At 30.6% G+C, this 25,392-nt stretch overlaps 1 protein-coding gene across 3 annotated transcripts in view; it reads right to left on the bottom strand.

Annotated features, from left to right (window-relative positions):
- Positions 1 to 971: 971 nt before the first annotated feature.
- The window catches only part of LOC118180668 (synaptotagmin-12-like), a 172,855-nt gene continuing 148,434 nt past the window's right edge, over positions 972 to 25,392 (bottom strand). For all 3 annotated transcript variants that reach the window (XM_085826703.1, XM_085826707.1, XM_085826711.1), the window contains one exon: positions 972 to 24,578. In XM_085826703.1, coding sequence (XP_085682829.1) covers positions 24,396 to 24,578 — 183 coding nt within the window. In that variant the 3' untranslated portion in view covers positions 972 to 24,395. The remainder of the gene's footprint in view (positions 24,579 to 25,392) is intronic.

Below are 25,392 nucleotides of genomic sequence, written 5' to 3' on the forward strand. Positions count from 1 at the left end.
ACATAATGAGATAATTGTAATTAGTACTGGCAACACAATGTTAAATGAATTGTTATAATAATGCTAAAGAGGTAGGTGTCCATGGGTTATTTCAGATATATTGGTTTATTGCAGTTTATAAAGTTCAGTTCACGAGCGGATCCATTTTGTCCATAATTACAGCATGTAAGAGTTCACTAAGTTTAAACTGTATGTGGACTTACACTTGACAGAGATCTAGGCCGTAGGAAGAGAGTCGTTGCATAATTTTCTGAAACTTTGGATATTGATGTTTATCTTTAGGGGAGAGGAAGGGAAGGATAATAAAGTAGGCTACTTTATTATTTAATTAGGCTACTTTATTTTTATTTGCTTGATAATCTTGCTTCAAAACACCAGTTGCAACCAATCCCAGCTTTATTCTGCATTTTCAATAATATATGTTTTTCTGCATTTTAATGTCTAAGAATTTGAAAACATATGTACAATTAAACAACGCAAATAGTTATAAAAATGCACAACGTAATTCGAAAATAATTTATTTCGAGATTTACTTGAAATAAATTATTTTCAAATTACAAAACTGTAAAATTGATTTTTTTTTTTTTTTTCTGTGAGTTCTGGACTTCCTTTAAAATTCTTTCTACTTTTTCATATTTTAGCTATCTTACATCAAATCACTATATAAAATTCTGTTAAAAGTATTTTCCGACACAATTTAAAATTAAATTATATAAACTTGGATTTATATGTCTTAATACATGTAAGCGAAAAATATTTTATTTAAAAAAATGTGAAAAGGAAATAGAAGTATAGGACTTTTGAAATTGAGATTAATAAGGAAATTTAACAGATGTTGGCTGGCAATAGATGAGAGCCAAATTGCGACTGTATTCTTGAATATGCTCTAATGTTATTGCGTTAAGATGTTGGTAAAAATGAACGAGTTTTCAGTTATATAATCATTATTGACTGAAGTATATCAACGACAGTATTGATACAGACTTTTATTTTCTTCAAAAAGAAAATACTTCACAAAACGATGGAAACAATTTTTGAACAGTAGAAATTTCCATTTAAAAACACAAGTGTTTGGGCTTTGCAAAATAGAAGAAAATTTTCATTTTATTTTTGAAAGTATCACAACTATTTTGCACTGAGAAATGAAACAAATATCTGCATTCTAACACAAATTAACTACACATACGAAGATAAATGTTGCAAAAGTGTAACAATTCTCATAACTGAACACATTTCAAACTTTATTCCAATAAAATTACACATCACATCAATACAGTCATTTTTTTTTATCAGTTCACCAAAAGACACACAGAGCTTTAATCTCAAGATGATGACCAAAATAATGATATGTCTGGACGTCAAACAGCTTCGTAAGTACTAATAACCTACTGGAAGAAAAATATTTAAGGCCCCGAAATTTTATTTTTTACTTTCTAACTACCATTAATTTATTCTTTCTTTTTTTTTTTTTTTTTCAATATTGTAAAAAATCAGCTATTCGGTAAGTTTAAGCAATAGGCACTGCTATAAAGTAATAACCAGTTAACGAACATCGATACTTAAAATTGTAAACAAATGACAACATCAAGATGTTAACACTAAAAGCAACATTTAATGAGCTGATAATAAAATCTCGCATAGCAAAGAGAAATTTTAATTAATTTTCTGTTATCATAAACGATTAATTTTTTAGTGTATCATTTAATTGAATTTTTTTCGTATTATTTTACTTCCGTAAATTTAATTCGTTTTTATTTTCTTTATATTTCTTGTTGAGAGGGGGTGACCCTGAAGCTCACTGATGATCTTAAGACTATGCATCGAAAGTATTTCAAATGACTTTAGATTTGGAAAATCCGGATATTTTAGAAAATTCGGATAGTTTTGTTGTTTTTCTCCTGCAGACAAAATACGTATTTATCGCAACGCAAGGGAAAAAGTTTTGACAGTAACCCACTACTTAAGAAAAGTTAAACAGTGACGTTATTTAATTATATATGTAATAAACAATATAATTTTATTTCATTGAAATAAATTATGAGTTTATTAAAATTATTATTAATTAATGCTAACTATAATTAAAGTAATTATTATACATTAATTACATAATGAATAAATGTATATTCATTAAATTCATAATTATGACAATTACTTATTAAAATTATTAATGAAATCATAACTAAAATTCATTATAATTTAAATATTAAATTAATATTCAATTTTTACAATTACAATATTTCTAATAAATTATTTAACTTGAATTAAATTTGAAATTAACCGCTTATTTTCAAGTAAGTGTATTAAATTTCTACCATGGTATTTCTCCATTTATCTTTCTAATGTATAACAGGTCGGAAATAACGATGAATCTCGGGTGAATCACGATGAATTACGGTCAAACCAGATAGACATGTCTTTTTTCTTCTTCCGTGGGGTAAGGAGCCCACCAGCGGCCGAGCGGTAGAGTCGCTGAACACTGGTAGTTCGGTCCGAGGTTCGAATCCCGCGAACGGGCTGGCTGCATGGGCGTTTTCGTGGTTTTCCCCATGTGTAACGTGTATACGAGCCAGTTTCCCTTAAAAAGTCCTCCACGAAGGCATCCCTCCTGTTAGGCAGATAGCCCTCGAGGCTTTGCCATATTTACACACACACACTTCCATGGGGTAAACCACAGTCAATCATAACCGAGCAATCTTAAGCTACACCGCCACATCTACTATGTACTGCTGTGAAGAGTAGAAATAAATAAAATTTTTTTGAACGTCTAAATGATGCCACGTCTATGTTTAGTCAGTTAGACTCTTTTTAAGCCCAGTCTTAGCTCAAATGATATGAAGTTGAAGAATTTCAAACCTTCAGACAAGCAAGGATTAACGCCATGCCTTTGCCTAACAATGAAGTTGCCCTTAAGCCACTTAAGATATATATGTCATAATGTGAATAACTTTATGGGATACTTTTCCATTTTTAATGGCTCACAGCTCCATATCCAAGATACAGGATCACTGGCATTTGGTTACAGGATTTTAATTTTAATTTAATTTAATTTATTTATTTTTACATATTGTTATCGTATCTCTTATCGCTTTTATATGCTGTAATTTCCCGTGAAGATATGTTTAATAGTTTATGGCTACAATGATGCTCGGTCAAGTTTTAATAGGTGTGGTAAAACCTTAAGATATTTTGAAGAGGTCTACATATACAAGATATGTTTTACCATATCGCTTATTATAATTTCTATATGCTTTTCTCGTTATTTTATGCCATACTAATATAATAATCTAAATACTAACACATTAAAATTTCTATGTTGATGATAAAAATATATTTTTAGATCATTAGTTTTAAGTCCGCTTCGAAGTATTAACTCAGAGTGTGAAAATTTTTTTAGTTAATATCATTAACAATTTCTAAAAGGAAAGAAAACTGATTGTTGCCGAAAATTTTATCTTAAAAAGGGTAACTTTTATTTCAACTTGGCTATTTTTGCATTTTGAATTCTAATGCATAAAATTTAGGCTAATATGCGTTTATTTCAAATGTTTTGTGATTAATTTCAGTTTTAGTGAATTTCAATGTATTTTGGCCATTTTCTTGTCTCTTAATGCAGGATCAGATCTTTTTTCAAATTAAACACATCATCAAGTAATGTAAAGTAAAACACTAGGAGGAGGGGCGTGAAAAAAGAAAACAAATACAATTAAAAAGTTAACAAAATAAGAAGTTCAAACAGCTTTAGCTTATTCAATTAAACAAATAATTCATGGAAAAATATTCATAAATTTAAATATCAAAATTCCAGGCCACAGAATTGAAGGATTCTCTAATAAATTTGCTTTCTAATAAAATATGTTAGTAAAGTCAGTCTGTGTCTTAAACATTTGTAAGCTCCCGGATAGCTGAGATTTTACAATTTACTGTTCAGATTTAAACGACTGAATAATTATGCAGACAAGTGCAAAATAATAATGTAATTCAAAATAAAACTGCATAAAAAAGTCGAGGAGGGGTGACTTTTTTTCTTATAAGAAAGCCCCACGAATATTAAGGGCAAACTTAAACGTATCCCTCTATATCTCACAGATCTAAGTTCAGCAAGTTATTGCTATTTTCTTATATACTGTAAACTATTATAAAGGGCGACAGCGTTGTAACGTATTAAAAAAATAGCTTCGTAAGAGAAAAATTGCTTTTGACTTCTGACTCTCTATCAAGAAATGCTTATAAGAATGCTAGTTTTTTTTTTTTTTTTTTTTTTTTTTTTTTTTTTTTTTTTAACATTTAACGTTTCAGTAAGACCACAGGGAACTTCAGCCGGTTCAAATTTCCTAACATATTTTTAATAAGGCAAACCGGTTGCTAAGATTGAATTGCAATATTTATTTTTGAAATTTATTGCTACTTAATAGATAATTTTATAGCTTACTTAGGTAAATTCTTAAAATTTTTTAATATCATCACTCAATATGATTCCTTTTAGATGATGATCCAGCTGCACTACATATTCTTCTGAAAGATATGACAGCCTTCTGTTACTTAATGTAATTCATCATCATGGATATTGGTGACAGAAACTCTAATGCAGTCTTTCAATTCCAGCACATTAAGCGCAATTTGTTTGGAAAATTTTTTACTTGAAATAATTCCATAAGAAACATCAGAATCATTAATTCTTAAAATTTCTGAAACTAGTAGATAAAACCAGGTTCCGCTCCAAGCATAGGCGACAAAGGCAGTTCCTTAAGGTGTCGATTTTCATAGAGCGCAAAGTTTAAGTTGTAGTTCCGGCGAGTAGCAATGTACAGATGCAGTGATAAGGATAAAATACTAAATTTGACATTAGAGCTGAAGAAGTAATCACAGACTTGTGCAACTTACAGTATCTCATTTCCGAATTGGCAAAAAACCCACCAGTGGCTGAATGGTTAAGACCACTACATGTTGTTAGTTTGACTGGGTTAAAACCAAAGAAACGGGTTGACGTAATTAATTTTCGTGTTTTTATGCATATGTAACGTGACCATGAGGCAGTTTTTCTTAGTCCTACACGAAAGCAACTCCTAGGCAAATAGCCCCATATGCTTTGTCATATCCAAATAACATAAAAAACCAGAGAGAAAAAATACCAAAAATAATTGCTTCTTACATCTACACCTAAGGTTCTTCTACACTCTACAAAATACATATAGGGACCATCTAGAAAAAACACAAAAGATTGTTCCTTTTTACATTTACAAGTAAATTTCTACACTTTACAAAATACATATGAGGGCCAAGATACGTATGGTTTGCACTAAGAACACTTTTGGCAATTCTGTGAAAAAATTACAGCGCAGAGGACTTTTTCTAAATTTAGATTCACTATACTTATCAGCGTGATGTTACGTGAAGAAATTTGAATCCACTTCCATTTCTATCAACGGATAATACTATTATTCAATTGCGTACGATGACACATCAATGAATTTTCTGTAAAAAAATATGTAGTTCAGTTACAGTAGATTGCAAGTGATACAGATGTTATTTCTTAATTAATTTAAAACGTATATTTTGGTTGGAAATATTAATTTGTTTAATGTATTACAGGCCGTAAATTGCACTGAAGACACTGAAAATCCTCTAGCTGGGCCTGAGTGAAAAAGCAGAAGCGTTATTTTTGATTCAGATTTCAACAACAGAAATACGAAACTCAGCGTTCCAACTCAGTGATCCATTGCAGCCATTAGCAAAAGAAAACTGCATTAATCTGGCAGTCGATGGTTCTTAATTGTTGGCAACCGCCGTCGATTCCCCTAGCGCATGCGCATGATAAGCAAGTTCTCTGCTGCGTAATACTTATACTTAGTAGGCAGTTAGCCAAAGTCAATGGTGAGTAATCCATGTAAGCGAGAAGGGCTAAGCGCTGTGTAATATCATGTTTCTACTCTGCTGTTCAACGTCTTCGTAGTTTAAATAAATAATTGTTATGTACATAGAAGACGTCATTTTATTCTTCAAAGGTTATGGGCCCAGATAGCGCTTAACTGTGCAGAGCAACTACCATTGTTAAATTCTTTCGGCAAGCCAAGCTGCGTCGACTGAAATGAAAATGGCGACGACTAATACAGTGTCAATTGAAAAGCTAAACAAGGACAACTTTGACACGTGGAAGTTGCAAATGGAAGCAATACTGATTAAAAATGATCATTGGGACTATGTAACTGGGAAAATTCCGAAACCAGAACCTGGTGATGAAGAATTTGCTAAATGGAAAACTACTGACCAAAAGGCACGAGCGGATATAATCCTATCCATCTTACCCAGTGAACTTCCACAAGTAAAGAATTGTGTAACATCTCACGAACTGTGGCGTAAATTGCATTCTATTTACGAATCGAAGGGACCAGCTAGAAAAGCCACAATTCTAAAAAAATTGCTTTTTACAAAAATGAGTGATTCTAAACAAATGACTGTTCATCTAAATGATTTTTTCATTCTTGTGGACAAACTTAAAGAAATGGAAATAAACATTGCGGATGATTTGCTTACAATATTGCTTTTATATAGCATACCGGACTCTTATGAAAGCTTTCGAATAGCAATCGAATCTCGTGATGAACTGCCTTCTCCAGAAATGCTGAAAATTAAACTGTTGGAAGAAGCTAACGCTCGCAAAAATACAGATTCAACGTTTTCTGAACCACAACATGCGTGCTATTCAAAAGATCGGAAGTATACTCAACGACCGGTTCCTAAACCGAAACCAGATAAATCTGCAAACCGAAGACAGTATCCAGTTAACTACAGATGCAACTTCTGCCATATCTATGGGCATAGAGCATCGGAATGTATGAAGAAAAATAAAGAAACTAAAAGCAAACGCCTCAGTGAAACTGCGATGTCTGCAGAATATCAGAATTCCTTGGAGCGAGAAAAAGCCGTAGCATGCACTAATAGTAATTCTAAAGAAATTTTTTGTCTGGATAGTGGTGCAACATCGCATATGTGTAACAGCAAGGAACTGTTTCAAGAAATTCACGAGGTAGGTGATACTTATGTTAAATTAGCTGCTGATAAAACTGTTAAAGCTATTGGAAAAGGAACTGTTAAATTTAAAGTTCGCATAGGTTCTAAAACTGAAAATATCAAACTCAAAAATGTATTGTGTGTACCTGATTTGAAAAATAATTTAATCTCAGTGTCTAAAGTAACTGAAAATAATCTTTCAGTAATTTTCAAAGAAAAATGTGCTCAAATAATTAATTCTAATAACGAAATAGTAATTTTGGCTAAACGCAAAAATGATCTTTATTTTGTCATGCCAATATTTGAATCTGTATCAATTGCTAAAGAAATAGATCAGTGGCATATAAGATTTGGCCATTTAAATGAAAATGATCTTAAAAAACTTCAAATAAATAACATGGTTAGAGGTCTTTCTTTTTCTCAAAATGACTCTCTTTCTACTTGTAAGGTATGCATTCAGAGTAAACAAACCGCAACCCCTCTTCCCAAAGAATCTGAATATAGAAGTACTGAATTGTTGAATCTAATTCATTCTGATTTGTGTGGTCCCATGAGAACTGAATCAATCGGTGGATCATTTTATTTCGCAACATTTATTGATGATAAATCTCGATATGTTCGTGTTTATTTTCTGAAATCTAAGGATGAGGTTAAAGAGGCTTTCAGAAATTTTAAAGCATCTTTTGAAAATAAACTTAACTCTAAAATCAGAATCCTGCGAACCGATAACGGGCTAGAATATTTAGGGAAAGACTTTAATAAATTTCTTAATGATGCGGGAATAAAACACGAAATGAACACTCCTTACACGCCAGCCCAGAATGGCGTCGCCGAAAGATTAAATCGCACTTTAGTTTCAATGGCGCGATGTTTGTTATTGCAATCCAATATGCCTCAGAAATTCTGGGCCGAAGCCGTCAATACGGCTGCTTACATTCGAAATCGCTGCCCAACGCGAGGTTTAAAACACGAAATAAAAACACCTTACGAAGTGATGTTTGGCAGAGTACCTGCTGTCTCTCACTTCAGAACCTTTGGCCAAAAAGCATTTTCGCTAAATAAAAGGCCGGGAATAGGCAAATTTGATATTCGATCTAAAGAATGTATTTTTATTGGCTATTCTGATGAATCAAAAGCGTATAGACTTTGGGATCCCGAGGCATGTAAAGTGATAATAACCAGAGATGTAAAATTTATTAATGAGTTTGAAAACTGCTGTAGTTATGACTCAGAGCAAGAAATAAATCTGCCTTTCGCTCCGGAGAAAAAAATTATAAATAAAACATGTTGTGATGAATCATCACCTCTGGACGGTAGCGAGTCGCCACTTCACTCTGAAGCTGAAAAGGAAAGCGGAAGTGATTTAGATAGCGAATCAATGCTTCCTATCCTGATTAAAAGGGGGCCTGGTCGACCCAAGAAAATAAAAACAGGTTTGCCAGGAAGGCCTAAAAAGGAATATCATTATACAGTTGTAAATAAAAATGAACAAATTCAAAATGCTGTTGAGGAAAGCATTAATCCTACGGTGCAAGAAGCATTAAATGGACCATATGCTGAAAATTGGCATAATGCCATGCTGTTAGAATATAACTCGCTTGTTCAAGAAAAGGCTTGGGAATTAGTAAAAAGACCTGAAAACAAGAAAGTTATTGGTAGTAAATGGGTTCTTAAATTAAAATATAACCATGACGGCACTATCAAAAAATACAAAGCTAGGCTAGTTGCTAAAGGGTGCGCTCAAATCCCTGGTCTCGATTTCACTGAAAACTTTTCCCCTGTTGCTAGATTAAGTTCCATAAGAACAGTTTTAGCCTACGCAGTAGAACACAATCTCAAAGGTTACCAATTAGATTTTGTAATGGCCTATGTAAATGGAAATTTAGATGAAGAAATCTACATGGAAATTCCCGACGGTTTTCGCGATGAAACTAATTCAGATAAAGTGTGTCTTTTAAAGAGATCATTACACGGTCTTAAACAGTCAGGACGTCAGTGGTACAAAAAGTTGGATGAAAAATTGAAATCTATGAAATTTAAATCTCTTAATTCAGATAATTGTGTTTATATTAAAAAGACGCCTAACAGTGAAAGTATTATAATCGTTTATGTAGACGATCTTATCGTTTTTACCGATTCTCAGCAAACGTATGAAACAATTCGCGATAGTTTAGCTTCTGCTTTCAAAATGAAAGACTTGGGAAAATTACATTATTGCTTAGGAATAGAATTTTACCAAAATGAGAATTCAATTAAAATTTCTCAAAAGAAATACGTTGATGATATTTTAAATCAGTATAACATGCAAAATGCTAAATCTGTGTCTTCACCTATAGATAACAGCAAAAAATTATCAAAAGAGATGAGTCCTAAAAACGAAAACGAAATCGCTGACATGAAAAATGTTCCATTTAGAAATCTGATCGGATCATTAATGTACCTTTCAGTAGCTACTAGGCCAGATATCACATACGCCGTGAATTTCTTAAGTCAATTTAACAACAATCCTGGAAAAGAACAGTGGCATGCTGCGAAAAGAATACTTCGATATCTAAAGGGAACCCAAGATCAAGGACTAATTTATACGAAAACAGGAAAACCACTCATCGCCTTTGTGGATGCAGACTGGGCATCAAATGTCGATGATAGAAAATCTTACACCGGTTTTGTATATATATTAAGTGGTTCAGCTATAACCTGGGAATCACGAAAACAACACAGTGTAGCTCTATCTTCAACGGAGGCGGAATATATGGCTCTGTCTGAGGCCGCCAAAGAAACTGTCTACCTACGTCGTTTCCTGAAGGAGCTGGGTTACAACATAGAGCACCCAACAACAATATACTGCGACAATTAAGGAGCTCAGAAAATTACAAAGAACTCTGTGTTTCACTCCCGTAAAAAGCACATAGACATTCGCCATCATTTTGTGCGTGAAGTGTCTGAACGCGGTGAATTAGATGTGAAGTACATACCTACCAGTGAAATGGGAGCTGATGTGTTAACCAAACCCCTGACTCCTGTTAAACATCAAAACTGTTGTACAATTGTAGGATTGAATACTGTTTAATATGTATTTTGTTTTATTTTTCAGGAATAGGAGAATCAACGTCGAAAGGGGGTATGTTGGCAACCGCCGTCGATTCCCCTAGCGCATGCGCATGATAAGCAAGTTCTCTGCTGCGTAATACTTATACTTAGTAGGCAGTTAGCCAAAGTCAATGGTGAGTAATGCATGTAAGCGAGAAGGGCTAAGCGCTGTGTAATATCATGTTTCTACTCTGCTGTTCAACGTCTTCGTAGTTTAAATAAATAATTGTTATGTACATAGAAGACGTCATTTTATTCTTCATTAATGTCCATTGCAGTCAAAATATTTTATGAACGCTGCCGCCCCTATGTTATATAAATAGCACTTTACATAGAATGAGCGCGTAGAAACTTACAAATAATACATTTAAATTTAAAAGTTTGTAAAAATTTTACTTGTAATGAAACAGTTATTTTTTAAAATTTGGGATTTAATTTTTGTATTTTAAGCATACTATGCTGCGAAATTGTTTCATAGTGCAGTTGTCTTACTATTGATAACAACATACAATTTCAGCCATGAAATAAAATTCTTTTTTGACATTTTTAAACTACTCATAGACTGCATTTACCTCGAAAACATATGCAAACTTTAGTGTAATATAGCGTATCACCAACAAAAGCTTTTAAAAAATATACTCTTACATTCATGCAGAATGTGTGACATATATTTTACTGATACTATAAATAAAATGTTTAAATTCAACAGAAGCACAGAAATTCTCATTGATACCTCTAAAACGATGAGAAAAATAACAGAACATTAATATTTTTGGAATTTACATTTATGAAGAATAAACATTTCGTTATAATAATAATATTAAACTGACTTACAAGGTGTCCCAAATAACATGTAACAAGGCAAAAGACTGCTTTTAAAAAATTAGAAAAGCCAATTAAGTCAAATTAGTTAAACAACAAATGAAACTGCAATCAGAGTTTTCAAGCTATTTATTTCCTGTCACTCGTGTTGTAGACAGGGGTTCTAAACTCAGTAGTTACAATTAATGTGTCAGAATTTATACATTTCATGAAATGTATGATCTTATTTTTGATTTTTCAAATGAATCTGAGACATCATTGCAAATTTTGTCCACTCCCGATTTGAAATGAGCGCAAGAATTAATCGCTAAGCTTTATGAGGAAGAATGTTGTTTGGAAAACTTTCCAATTTTGCTTCTATTATTGCATCTAAGCTAATTTTATAAAATATTACTCTCAGCCAAAAGAATGCACTATCAGCTGTGTTGGATCAAACACTATCCTCCATGAATCAAAAGTATCGAGTCATACTCAGTAATAATCTTCAGTAGCAAATTCTTACTCAGACCTTTACCAATGACAATATTTTCTGCAGGAATTATTTGCTTAGAACTTTATCACAAACAGGAAAAGGTTTTGTAGGTATATTATTGAAATGTGGGTTCTGAGTTTCCAGTATAATCATTGCTGCCTAAACAATGTGTATTACTTTTATTAATTTTCACATTTTCTACCTTCCAGACAATTAATCTTGCAAAATGGTATAATTTTTTTATTTACTATTCTTTAAACCAAGGGTCCTCAGCCTTATGCCAGAGGGCACCTTTGCGCAGGGAAAGGTTTTACATGAACCCGCTGCTGTGCAACCACGATAAAAAAATTTTCAAGTTTTCTGTAAAATATTATACAAATTTCTTTTATAGTTCGCAGTTAACTACAGGGGTTTAATGTACGCATTTGCTTAAAAATTATTTATTTATAATTACATATTTATAATTTTAAATGAGCTTATCATACGTCCCGATTTGAAAGTACGGTGCCAGTCAGTTATTTGTTAGACCCAGTTACTTGTTAAAAATTTAAAAAAAAAAAAAAAAAAAAAAAAAAATAAATGTCATTATTTTGAGCAATGAATATGACAAAACACAGATCTCGATTTAAAGATGAATATTTCAATGATTCCTTACGAGCTGGAATATCATCATACTCACCTAATTAGAAAGCTATGGCATTTAAAATTCAGTGCCATATATCACAAACTTTTGTTATTATGTATATTATTAACAGTGTCAACCTATAAATTTATCTTGAAAGAATAAATATGTCACCAACCCACCGATATTCTAAAACGTGCTTTAAGATACAAAACGGTCAGGGATACTTATTTTAAACACAGCCAAAGCTGCATCTTTTACAGGAACAGTCTCATAGCATTCGTTTCTTTGTATCTCCAATTGTATAAACCCTTTCGCTTTTAAATAAATGGCTTCTCTTCGAAAATATTAGACACGTTCTCTATCTTTCGCTTTGTCATAATAGAGAACTTATCTTAAAACTTGCATTTCTTGAATCAGAAACGTTTCCTATTGACTTGCTATGTTGCTCATTAACCTAAAATTGAATGGAGATTAAGAAACCAGGAAAGCATGAAAATATTATCATTTTAAAAATGAATAAAATAAAGCTTTACCATGTAATTTCTACTTCAGTAGGAGCTTTCTAAATTTCTTTTAATTAAATCCATATCAAATTATGAATTTATTTCAGTTAGTTGATCAAATGTTTTTACAATAAACAAACGTTCTCCCAATAGTTTCACATTGCATTAGATAAACATACTAATCGTGTAAATAAATCAATAGAAATGTGATCGCGGCAACAAAATATAATTTTTTCATGTTATTTGGGCCACCGCGTATATAAAGCTATGGATTAATTTGAATACGAAATACAGTCAACGCTTATTACAATGGCAGTTCATTATAGCAATCGTTCCTTTACAACGAACGGTATAAAAGGTCCCGAACTAATTGACAGTAAATTAAATCAACTTTTGTTGCAGCAATATTCGTTATAGCGTTCTTTTCCTTTAGAGTAAAAAGGGGCATTGTAAAAAGCGTCAAATTTAATTTAAAGGCATATTTATGTCATAGATAATTTCATAAAGTCACTGATTACTTTAAAGTTCGTATTATACATTCACTTTTATGAAAAGGTAAGCTTAGCTGCAGTAATGATTTCATATCTAAATGTTTTTATACAACATAATGTAAAATGTAGTTTGTTTAGTACTTTTGTCTTTGCAAGAAGCTGCAAATTCTGTAAAAAGAATCTTAACACCTTTAAAAAGCACCCATAGTTAACATATTTTGCATAACATATTTTTCATATTTCAATATCAACATTCAAGTAAATAAATCAGTGTGACATAAAATTGAGCACATCATGCAAAAATCTATTTACGAAAACTATACAGAAACAGTTGGTCTTCAACAATCTGAGCAAGTACTTCACTTTTCACTGTTAGGAAATACAAAATCTACGACTCTTTAACTAACTAAACAGTCTCTGAATACAAGGGTGTTTAGTAAATCAATGACAGAAACAAGTTAATTGCTTTCGAATTCAAAAGAGCTATACAAGGTTTCACAATTTACGTTTACAGTTTTACTTTCACAATCATAACATTGAATACCATTGATATACAGAGATGTAAAAGTATATATATAATACTTGTTAAAATATTAACATTAACTTGCTGCCTCAACAAGCAGATAAGTTTACAGATATTCGTATTTCATTGTGTTTTGATATGCTTAAGAACTTTTATTAGTACTACCTATCATTAAATTACAAAAAAATTAAAATACAACTGGATATTATTGTGTTAATAATAGTAAAGGAAGAAACACAACGAGTAAAATATCTTTCATTTATAATACCCAACAACTAATAAAATGTGAAACATAGAGAGTTTTAGTAGACATAAAATCATACACTGAATATCACAACAAATGTATGCATGATTAAATGAAGCAAATTTTCGTCTAATTTTAAGAAGATACCAGAATATATTCAAGATTATATAGTTTGTTTTTAAAGTTCAATAAATAAACTAAAGCAGTGGCGTAGCTAGAAATTTTGGGTGCTTAGGCAAAACTTAAAATAAGTAAATATATATACATATTTCACTGTTAATGTGATATTTAGTATATATATATACATATAATTCATTTACGTTTCAATTATTTGGACAGAGTTCTCTTTGTTTAAGGGTAAAATTTTGATATGAATTTACTTTGTTTTTTCCTTGCCTTGGGGAAGGGCCAGAATTTTCGGGTGAACTGTTATAATTAAACTACATTGAAATAGTTCATCAGTTAATTATGGATACAGAAAAGCAAGGATTTTTTTTAATAGAAGAGAGATTTTAATTGATTTCAATATTACTCCTCCTGACGAAGTGGCATTGAAGTTAATTAAATTTCTCTTCTTTAATATTCTTTAAATTTCATTAATTTTTTGAATTAAGGTTTTACTTGTTTGAAGTATTTTAGTTTTAATATTTATTAAATTCTTTTTTACATTTATAGGATTTTTTTAAAATGTACTTCTTTTGAATTTCAGTTTTTTGTCTTTGTGTAAAATTTGTTCTAAATCTTTTACTTTATGTCTTTACTGATAACATTTCAGGAGCGTAATGCGCGAAAATACTAGGCATGATTATATTATGTTATTTTAAAAAAATGTTTTGTAATTATACATATTGTATATATCTATCTATCTATATATATGTATGCATACTAAATGTCATATTAGCACTAATCATGAACTTCAAATCCATTTTAACCAAATAAAAGAGCTTTATTTAATATTTTCAAGCAATTAGAGATTATTTTAACAATAACAAAATGTATTAAAAATAAAACCAAACTGAAACAAGTTTGATAAACATAACAAACTAAAAAGGAGGGAAAATACGACTCGTTTGCATTCTCGATAATAAATGGATTTATAAAGTACATAATTAGAATGATCGCTTGCTTTTTTTTTTTTTTTTTTTTTTTTTTTTTTTTTTTTTTTTTGTTGAAGCAAAAGAGTCTACTCTATTTTTCAGGCCCATTTTACTTGTCCTTTCATGCTTGATGGCAAGAAGTGAAAGATAATTTAACCGTGTTTTTGTTCGGTCGTATTTCCTCCGCAATCTTTAATGGTTTTAAGCTTTTAAAACCATCTTCCTACTATTGCAACAGTTAAAATAATCGTTAAAAAAGTAAGAAAACCGTATACATTCACCGTAGTAGTATTCTAGTGAACGGTATTATTTTAACATTAAGTTCCAAAATTCTCGAATGATCATATTTTCAGTAAGCTCATATCTACACAACTATAGTGCATTTGTAAATTGTGTAAAGTAAACGCTGGAGACAAAATTTTAGAATTAATATCTACTAAAGTATCGAATTTTTATATTAATTTAGTTTTTATATAATGAGATTCCCAAAGAAAAAACAAATCGATGTGTCACATTTGTCATGCCACTAAATAGACAATTTATTCGCCCTGAAATAATATCTGAAAAGCATTGAAATGCATTCAGTTTAAAAATTCTTTAAGGATTGAAATTTATGAAGTGTCGAAAACTCATCAAAATGGCATTTCAGCTTATTTTATCTCTCGGTTAGAAATTATGAATTCCATTTTCGGCCATTTGTTTCGATTTTGGAAAAGTGAGTTCAAAATTTCGTTGCATATTTATGTAGGTGTTATTTAAACATTGCGTAGCTTCATCTAGACATATATTAGTTTTCTGTAATATTTTTTAAACGTAATTTATTCCATTTAATACTTTATGCATAAATATATAAATATCAATAAATTCAAAATTTAGTATTTCCTTTTTCATCTGCAGCGCTTCTTCCCGTTCCTCTTTCTTTTTTATTTATTTTAAAGTTGAATTTATTTAAAACGTTCAGAATGTTACTATAATTTAATTTTACAGCATTTAGTGGGGAAATCCTTTCTGAATTGAAGAGTGGAGTTTAGTTTTTCAAAAAATATTTCAGATTTAGATGTAAAATTTCCAGACAAATCCCATAGGTTTATCCTTTTGCTTACAGAATAAATATATATTTTGCAATATATAAAGAAAAAATGTAATGCCCTTACAACCTCTTACAAAGACATTAATGACGAGGTTTAAGTTGCGAGACGAGTACTGTACATATTCTACATTTGGCTGAATAGTTTTTATCCTTGGCTGGAGGCCCTTATAGAAAACACTCATAAGCGCCGTCAATCTTTGCCCATAACGTTTTTTAACTGTAATTTCGTGTTTATTCAAGAAATTGAGAATGAGTTCTTTCAGTCCTTGGGAAGAATGATCTTTTACAGCATAAAATCCGAGAAATACTTCTTTAAAAATAAAATTTACGGGTTCTGAATTATCATTTCTTGCAATATGTCTTAAATCAACACTCATATGATCCGTCTTCGATATATCTTGAGTGGCGTTTAATAATACAGAATAAAAGGCAGATGCATTATCTGGTTCACCAAAATTTGTTCTAAATTATTACCAGTATATTGAATTAACTCACTTTGCGTGGTAGGACTCAAACATTGCACACTTCCTGCTGATATTTCATCAACTTGTTTCGTAACATTGTAATATTTACTTAATAATTTAAACCTGCGATAAAAATTTGCCACTAGAAATAATATTTATACCTTTACTATGCCCATGAATGAATTTTTTGAATTTTTGCTAATGAATTTTTTGACAGCATAAGTTTAATATTAAGTAACCGTTCGAAAACAATTTTCCAAACGTTTTCTTGGTATCGAATTTGTTTATCGAGATCTTCATCAGTAGTCAAATTTTTTTTTCTATGCTTCGTACACAGCGCTCGCTTCTATGTGTGATTTGAAAGAAGTATGGGTTTTAATTCTTGCTGTTAAATTTTCCCAGTATAATACCTGAACGTCAATTAGAGTGAGAAAACAACCAACACGGTTTGCAGTGGGTAGTATTCAATAATTTAGAGTAACAAGAGTATGGCATGGGACTTGTCAATACTTCGTCATGGATATATAATACGCTGCACTAAAATGCGTCTCCTTATTTAGTATCTTTTAGTAATGGATACATAGATTTTTCTGCATTTTCATCGCAATTAATTAAATGCCTTCCCATATCGTCAGTAATATTTTTACCTACATAATTACCTGTATCTGCTGATACGCACTTATTTCTTCTGTACGTTTATTGTCGATGCGACTTCGTTCAGTATGTTCAACCTACTAACAGACACGATATCTACTGAAGAATTTTTCTGTGCGTATGATGGTTTACTAAATAGAGTTGTTTAATTTTGGGAGATTTTTTCTTCTTTCTTCTGCTCGTTCTTTCTTATAGTTTTTTGGGCTCTACTTTTTTTTTTTTAAATTCCTTTCAACTAATAATTTATATAGTATTTCACCAATTACTATAATTATTTTAATATTTCTTACTTTTAAATTTTAATTTGCAACCCAAAACTAATAAAACAGTTGTTAAAAGTTTGCAGAGCTAAATATAGCACTACTATAGGACACACTTGGCTGTTCTGGTTGCCCTTTCATCAAATGCGCATTCGCAATCTAACTAAACTAGCCCATTTGGTTTGTGGTAACATTATTTTTATGTTTTAATACATTCTTATGCTCAAATATAAAAAAACACAGTAAAAACAAACTTAGAGTTATTATCACAAACAAAACAGGCTAGTTTTCGTTAAAAGGAGCATGCGCATTTGACGACAAAGTTATTATGCTGCAGACGGTCCAATAGGTGTAAAGAAAAGAATTCATTACGCAGCACTAGAACTAATAATAAACAAGATAGGCTGATGTGGCATTCAGTTTTATTTTTAATTTTTATATTACTATATGCAAAACTCTCTGAAGATATAAAACTCGTTTATAATTAAAAACATAAATTATTCACTACGTTTAAAATTAATCTGTACATAAAAAATACCAAAGATGTATTCGGCAAAAAATTAATGAGTTTATTATAACTTTTCAAATATAACAAAATCGAAAAGTAATGAACCGTTAAAACGCATGTGCCCTTAGGCATTACCTAATCTTGCCTATCTATAGCTACGCCACTGATCCAAAGAAAATGAAAATATTTAGATTTCAAGAAATGCATAAATGCTAAAGGAATAAGTCAATAAATACTTTTCTTTTTAACATTTTAGATGAATCTGAACGCACTTACTTTTAACACAACAAACAACATTAATTTTTAAAGCATAACATTTTTAGAGCATCAAAATACAGAACAGTTTCTGAAATTTCGTTTGATATTTTGAACATTTCGATGTCACTCTGTGACTTAATAATATAATAATATTATTCAAAACTATTAACTCCCCTAAGAACTTTTATAATACAAATAAATAAGTTATAAAATTCTTAAATTAGTATTTAAAATATTTTATAATTCAGCATTTTTATTCAAAATGACATTTGAATCATATTTCATTCACAGGAAAATGCAACAGTTGTATACGCTGATTCATTCCGTTTTGAGTAGGTAGCATATATAGTTAATATTAGTTTACTGAAAAGAAAAGGAAATTACTTAAACAATTAATTACTTGGGCAATAACTTAAAAAATCCCTTTCTTCTTAGGGGATATTCGTGGTAACGTTATGAGTTAAGAAGTGAAATTCAGTTTTATAATTATAATTTTATTAATCAGTCAAATATAAACACTATTGATTTTGGGGGACGGTGAACATCTTCTAGAGTTGTGCTACAGTGTTTTAATAGATAACATGCAAAAAGTTTGCATAAATGTATATTTTAATATAATTGAATCAAATACCTTTAAATTTTTTTAAAGCATTTGAAGTTTTATGTTTTCACTGTAAAATTATTTTTTAAATTAAAATGCTTAATGCATCAAAATTTTTGTATTTTTTAGAGTTTCAATTTATTATAATTGAAATATACATAACGAACAAAACCCATTTTTCTGAAGTATATTTTTATGCTTTAAAAAGTATATTTTTACAATTAATACTTAACAGTTAGGGATCTCCTACAGAATGCTTTTATTTAACGTCATATTTTAACACTATTTTAAATATCATAAATATTTATATCACGAAATTATAAAATTCCATTTATTCGGTCAATTTTTGATAAATTAAAAGCTCACAGTTTGGATATTGCATATTGAGTGGACGATATTAAACACAAAATTTATCCATCAAGCATCATATTTAAAAAAATTATCTGGTTCACCAAAATTTGTTCTAAATTATTACCAGTATATTGAATTAACTCACTTTGCGTGGTAGGACTCAAACATTGCACAGACTAGATATTTAAGGTGATTCAAAATTCTGTTGAATTTTGAAACAGGATTACTTCACAATGTACTTTTGAGGAAATTCTAACAAAAATTCGCAAAACATTGTTTATATATAGAAATAGTCGAAATATTAAAAGTAATAATAGGAAAAACTCGATATTCGCGAAATTTCGTGAAATCTATGACAATACTCGTGAAATTTGTGACAATTAGGCATGTCCCATAACTTCCTAAGAAATAACAGGGACTTTTGCCTTTTTTCCTTTATCATAATCAAAATGATCTAAAATTAAAAATTACACAATAATTATGATTCTTAATACTTATTCTTGAAGCTTTTTTAATGTTTTTTCCGCTTTAAAATCACTTTTTTTCTAATATATAGCACAGGATTTATTCATGTTTAATTCTTTGGCTTACTGCTATATGTATATATATCTACAGTTGTTGCACTTTATCTCAGTGTACTGTGGTCAATGCAATTATATTGAAGGCACCAATACTCTTTGATTTGGTGGTTTAATTTTCATGCGGTAAAATTTCAATTATAGTGAAATAGGTTAACATGCTGAAAGCATCAAATAATTTTTGGATAATAATAATCCATTATTTTCAGTTTATAACTCGCTAGATACTTTTCTTTATCTAATTCTTGCTTGCATCTGACCTATCATCAAGCTCCGAAATATTTTTAAAGATGCTTATTTTACGATTGCTCCTAAACGAAATTTTCCCATACATTTGAGAGTTTTAATATTTTACAGATATTTTTCACAAACAAGAGACAGAATTACAAAACATTAGCATAATTATTGTCTTATAATGGACTTCAAGCTTAAGTATTATTTTCTGAAATATAAATAATCAATATTTTCAACGGATTTTCTTTTCGAACGGATAACATTTCTAATTCATTCTCATAGGAGTTGCAAATAACATTTCTAATTCATTTATGTAAATTAACAGCTATTGTGTCACAAGCTGAAGAATTTAGAAATATTAAAACCACATATCAGAAAATTAGAAATTTCATTTAGAAGCACGTAGCAGATACTTTAATCTGATGTAACTATCTAATTCTACCTAAATTTGAGCCTTAGAACTCACTAGCAGCTCCTTTTAAGGGCACTTCAGCTATCACTTTTGCCGAGTAAAGGGAATGATTGGTCTAAAGCATGCCATTTTGTGATGCATACATGGATGAATCTGCTACGAGTATTAGATACTCTACTACATTTGTCACAAAAGTAGACTGCGTCTAAGGAAGTCCTTATAAACCCCTTTATAGGGGATATTTTAAAAGAAATTGAGATCAGCTTGTGCGGCAGTGTGCCACATGAGCTAATTGTCCAAGCACGATTTATTGGGTAGTATTTAGGGAGCATATCTGTGTTTCCAGAGACCCTCTAAGCATTTTACTGGACTACTGTAGCTAAATGTCTACTGCATAACTCAAAAGACGCATTACTATGTTCTTATGATGTTCGAAGTTTCATTATGGGGTAATGTCAATAAACAGGTCGAGAAACGCTTTTGTACAACGGATAATTACTGCAGAGGTATCTTGTCACCCAGGTATCTTGTTACAAAAGTGCGAGCACCCTTATGCAGATCAGCCACCAGATTTCCATTATGGCATCTTTCTTTACTACCTCCTCACCATTCCTTTGCTGGCCTGGCACAACCTCTTTCTTTCCCAGCTTTGCATTAGGTCGTATTATCTTTCGCAAACTAGGTTCAGAAACCGTATAGCTAAGAGTTTGGACGAATGTACAACGGATAATTACTGCAGAGGTATCTTGCCACCCAGGTATCTTGTTACAAAAGTGCGAGCACCGTTATGCAGAGCAGCCACCAGATTTCCATTATGACATCTCTCTTTACTACCTCCTTCCCATTCCTTTGCCGACCTGGCACAACCTCTTTTCTTCATCTTCAGAAACCGTACAGCTAAGAGTTTGGACGAATGCCTGTTCTGGCTGAGTTAAGTAATGGCCAAGACAAAAGCTTTCACAAAGCTGCTTGAGTACCAGCGTGAAAATCAGTTTTTTAATTCAAAATACAACTTTTATATAAGTGTGCACTCTTATGCCAAGGTAATTTTATACAAGCTAAGATCTTTAATTCGTCCTGTATCAGCATCTTTATGTCGAGGCATCCTTATGAAGACATACGCAACTGCCGTATCCAGTATATACCGATATATGCCATATCCAACTGCCATATCTAGTATATACCGATATATGCCATACATAGCTGCCCTATATTGGGATATCCAATCGCAATATGAAGCTTGAAGTCGGTCACACATCTGTCGATATATATATTTTTTGGTTTACTAATCAAAGAAAATAAGTGAAACTTTCTGATATAAGAAAGCAAGAAGCATGAAGCTTTCAGCTTGGTCATATTCGAAATACTGTAAAAGATACAACAAAGAACTCTGAGACACAAAACTTCAGTATCCAATGCAAGGAGACTAAACAATCTCTGTGACAACTCCACAAAATTCATTACATTATATTGAATTACATATGTTTATGTAGGAGTATAAGAATTTCCATGACGCATTATATAAACTAATTATTGTAAATTAAGATAAAAGGTAAATTGAATGTAATTTGAAATCAAATATAATTTTGAAAATTTGGTTTGATCAAATGGTATGGTTGGTTTGAAAGGTTTGATAGGCTTACCGAGCTAAATTCTGTTTGATCAAATGGTACGGTTTGGTTGATCGAATAATTTGGTTTGATCAAATGTAATTTTGGAATAAACAAACTAGAATTTAAGAGAACAGGCCTAGGGAAAACTTCCATTCATTTATGAAATGGAGAAATAAATTTCAAAGTAAAATATAATTTATATAAGTAGAAGATAAGTAGGATTTAAAGTGAAAGATTGATTCTGAATCTTCATTTACGTAGCCATGTCTTATTATTTCTCTAATTATGGTAGCGGAAAAAAAATGTTCTTTTTAGCAGGAACAACTTGGCAAGGTCTGCAAATTTTGGTGGGGGGAGATTAAAACTCTATATTTAACCTAAAATAGTGTTTACATTTTTAAGAGATGATAAACAGATCTTATCTTTATGATAAAAAAGTAGAAGATAAAAGTTTCATTAGGTGTAAACGTTTTAAAGTGGAAGTAGAACGTCAAATTTTTCTAATGTTTGCGCCCTCATATATGAATATATACATATATTTATCCACGTGTGAAAATGGTAACTTCAATCACATAATTTCTAATTTCTTAAACAGGGTATAAAGAAGATGAGCTGGAACTTAAAGTGGAATACACTGAACGCGCAACACATATTTAACAGTATTAAAATCTTTGTTGCATATTTTAAGTTTTTAGAGACGATAGGTTATTTGAATCCTTAGATCATACGAATCTTGAAAAAGATTAGAAAATCAAACATTTGAGTCTTATCACCTTTTTCGTTATTCGAATCTTCCAGATCCTATTTTTAAAAAACTGTTAAGCATTTTAATTCAAAATTTGAAAAGATTCATTTTATTAAAGTCTAATGGAACTTTTCAGTAAGAAAAGCAACTGTTGAAATTTCAGTGGTATATTATTTTTGCACTTTGATTAATTTTTAATAAAATTTGCAGACCCTTGCTTTATATTGTATGCTTTATTAAAGACATGTGTTTATTTCATGCAAATTACGTTTCAGCTGAGTTAAAGTTGAAATGAGGTACCATATTACATCGTAACGTTTTCATTAAATAATACATAGAGTATGTATTGTTTAATGAAAGCGTTTTACATAAAATACCACTTGAAAAGTTAGAGAAAATAGACAGCGAAGAATTGACAGAATTAGAAGAAAATGCATTATAGCGAAGAATAGACAGAATTAGAAGAAAATGCATTATAACGAAGAATAGACGTTATAAAAGCGAAGGCATTGACATTTCATAAAGCTTAATTTATTGTTTCTAAACTTTTGCAACATGAAATATTCAACTAAATTGAAATTAAGATAATTAATGCTGCTTTTTATTGACTTTCTTTTAAATTTTTAGCATATTATTTTATTTGTAATAAAATATTATACTAATATAATGTAATATAACAATCATATGATTTTAAATATAAATAAAACTTACTCTTAAATCTAACAAGGAATAAAAATTAAATATCAAGAATATTTTAGTAGGAACCCTAATTACAACTATAAATAAATATTATTTTAAAATCTTAACAATAAATTAAAATGGAAAATATTTTAGTAGGAATCCTAATCATTGCACATTCCCGTTGTTTTAAATTAGTACATTCGCAAATATATATATATATATATATATATACCCGATTAAACCTTTAACTGCGTGAAATCGATTCAGATAACTGTTTATTTTTATTATTACAATATTTATATGCCTACATTACATTTTCCTTTTAAAGGGGGAAATTGTTTAGTGATTAAAAATTTTTAAGCTTGCTAAAAAGTAATGTATTTCTTATCTTAGTGTCCATTTTTATTGTACTTTAACACGAAATAAGTAACATATTCGTGCAAAAAGTATTTAACAACGCTTTTCAAATTACACATAATTTGATTTAATAATAAACAACTCTGTACGTCACAATAATATCTTACACGAAAAAACAGTTAAACATAAAAAAATTAAAAAGTAAGTTACTGGCCCCTGTGCATTACTGTCATAGCAATTTAATGACGCTCTTTTATGGTTTTGATTACAGTTCTGGCGCGTAACGTCTGAGAGCTTTGATGTATATTTTATAAGTATCCCTGGTTTTGCACTATTGGAAATTTCTGCTATTGGCAAGAAGTAAAGTGCAACGATATATACATGTACTAATTCTAATTTAATAAATTATTAAATTTACTCTCATTATAAAATGTAAGAAAAATTTTCTAGAAAAGTATATCTTACAGTGTTTTCGTTCCCCATTTTAAAGAGCATTATAAAGCTGCTTTTAAATCAAGTGGATGTGAAAGAACTACTTATTTTGAAAATGATTTACATGTTGGTACCACGTTTGTTTCAAATCGTGTAAACACACCTTCAAAGTACTCCTATTCATCTTTAGACGCAATGAAATCTTTTATCAGACATTCTATGGTAACGTGTTATGTGCTGTAAATCAACTAACAATTTAGGAAAATTTCTTTCGTACGCTAATTAAAAGTCAGAGATCTTTCTCAATGGATGCCACATCGCTACTGGCTTGCGCAAGGAAGACATCATCTGGTTCCAATGGGACAAGGATTTTCCTTTGCAGTAAGGTCCCACAAATACATGACCGACGGCAGGTGATTTTCCAGAACCTTGGAAATCGGCGACTGTAACTCGTAGTTGCATATTCTAGAAATTAATAAAACATGAAAGGAAAGAATAATTCAGTTTTTGTTAATGACAGAGAAAATTACACAAAAACAGAAGAACAATATAAGTGACAAGAATCTTTTACCTTTTGATGAATTTTATGACATGCAGTTGCAGTGTGCATCACGTTAAAGATTATTTCACTTTTGTAATATTAAATTTTAATTTAAACCTTCTGTATTTCATTACCAATGTTTATCATTTTTTAATCCCACATTTTTGCAAACTCAAAACTTATTGAGCTAAAAAATTTGGCCTCGTTCAGTCTAAAAGACTGTCGTTTAGTGTACAAGTTCTACCATAATCTTCATCCATACTCCTTAACAGCCGAGTGGTTGTAAAACTGGTAGTTTGATTTAGATTCAAATTTAAGAGAACGAACTAATTTCAGGGAAATTTCGTGCCATTCTGTATGCAAAGAGTGAATATTAACCATATTTCCTTATAAAATGCTTCATAAAAACATTTTTCCTCTAAGGCACATAACCCTTATCCTTGTGTTCTTTGCTATAATCCCAATAATCCATTTAATTCTATTATAATGAGTATAAAGTACTGTAAAGAAATGACTCTCTCAAAGATAAATTATTATTATTCAGCATTTTGACATGTCTGATTATATAATAGTAATAATTTTGTAATTCAAGTCAACTGCCTGATAATAATTAAGACACAATAACACGCCGAACAAGTACTAATTCAGAAGTCAAACAGCAAAAATCAGCGTTATATTCTCAAATTTTCACAGGACTAGTTTCGATGGTTTTACCGAACCACCATCGAAACTAGTCCT

This window comes from Stegodyphus dumicola, chromosome 1 (assembly GCF_044657685.1).
Source record: "Stegodyphus dumicola isolate Sdum_Otavi_A_Nest chromosome 1, ASM4465768v1".
Lineage (NCBI taxonomy): Eukaryota > Metazoa > Arthropoda > Arachnida > Araneae > Eresidae > Stegodyphus > Stegodyphus dumicola.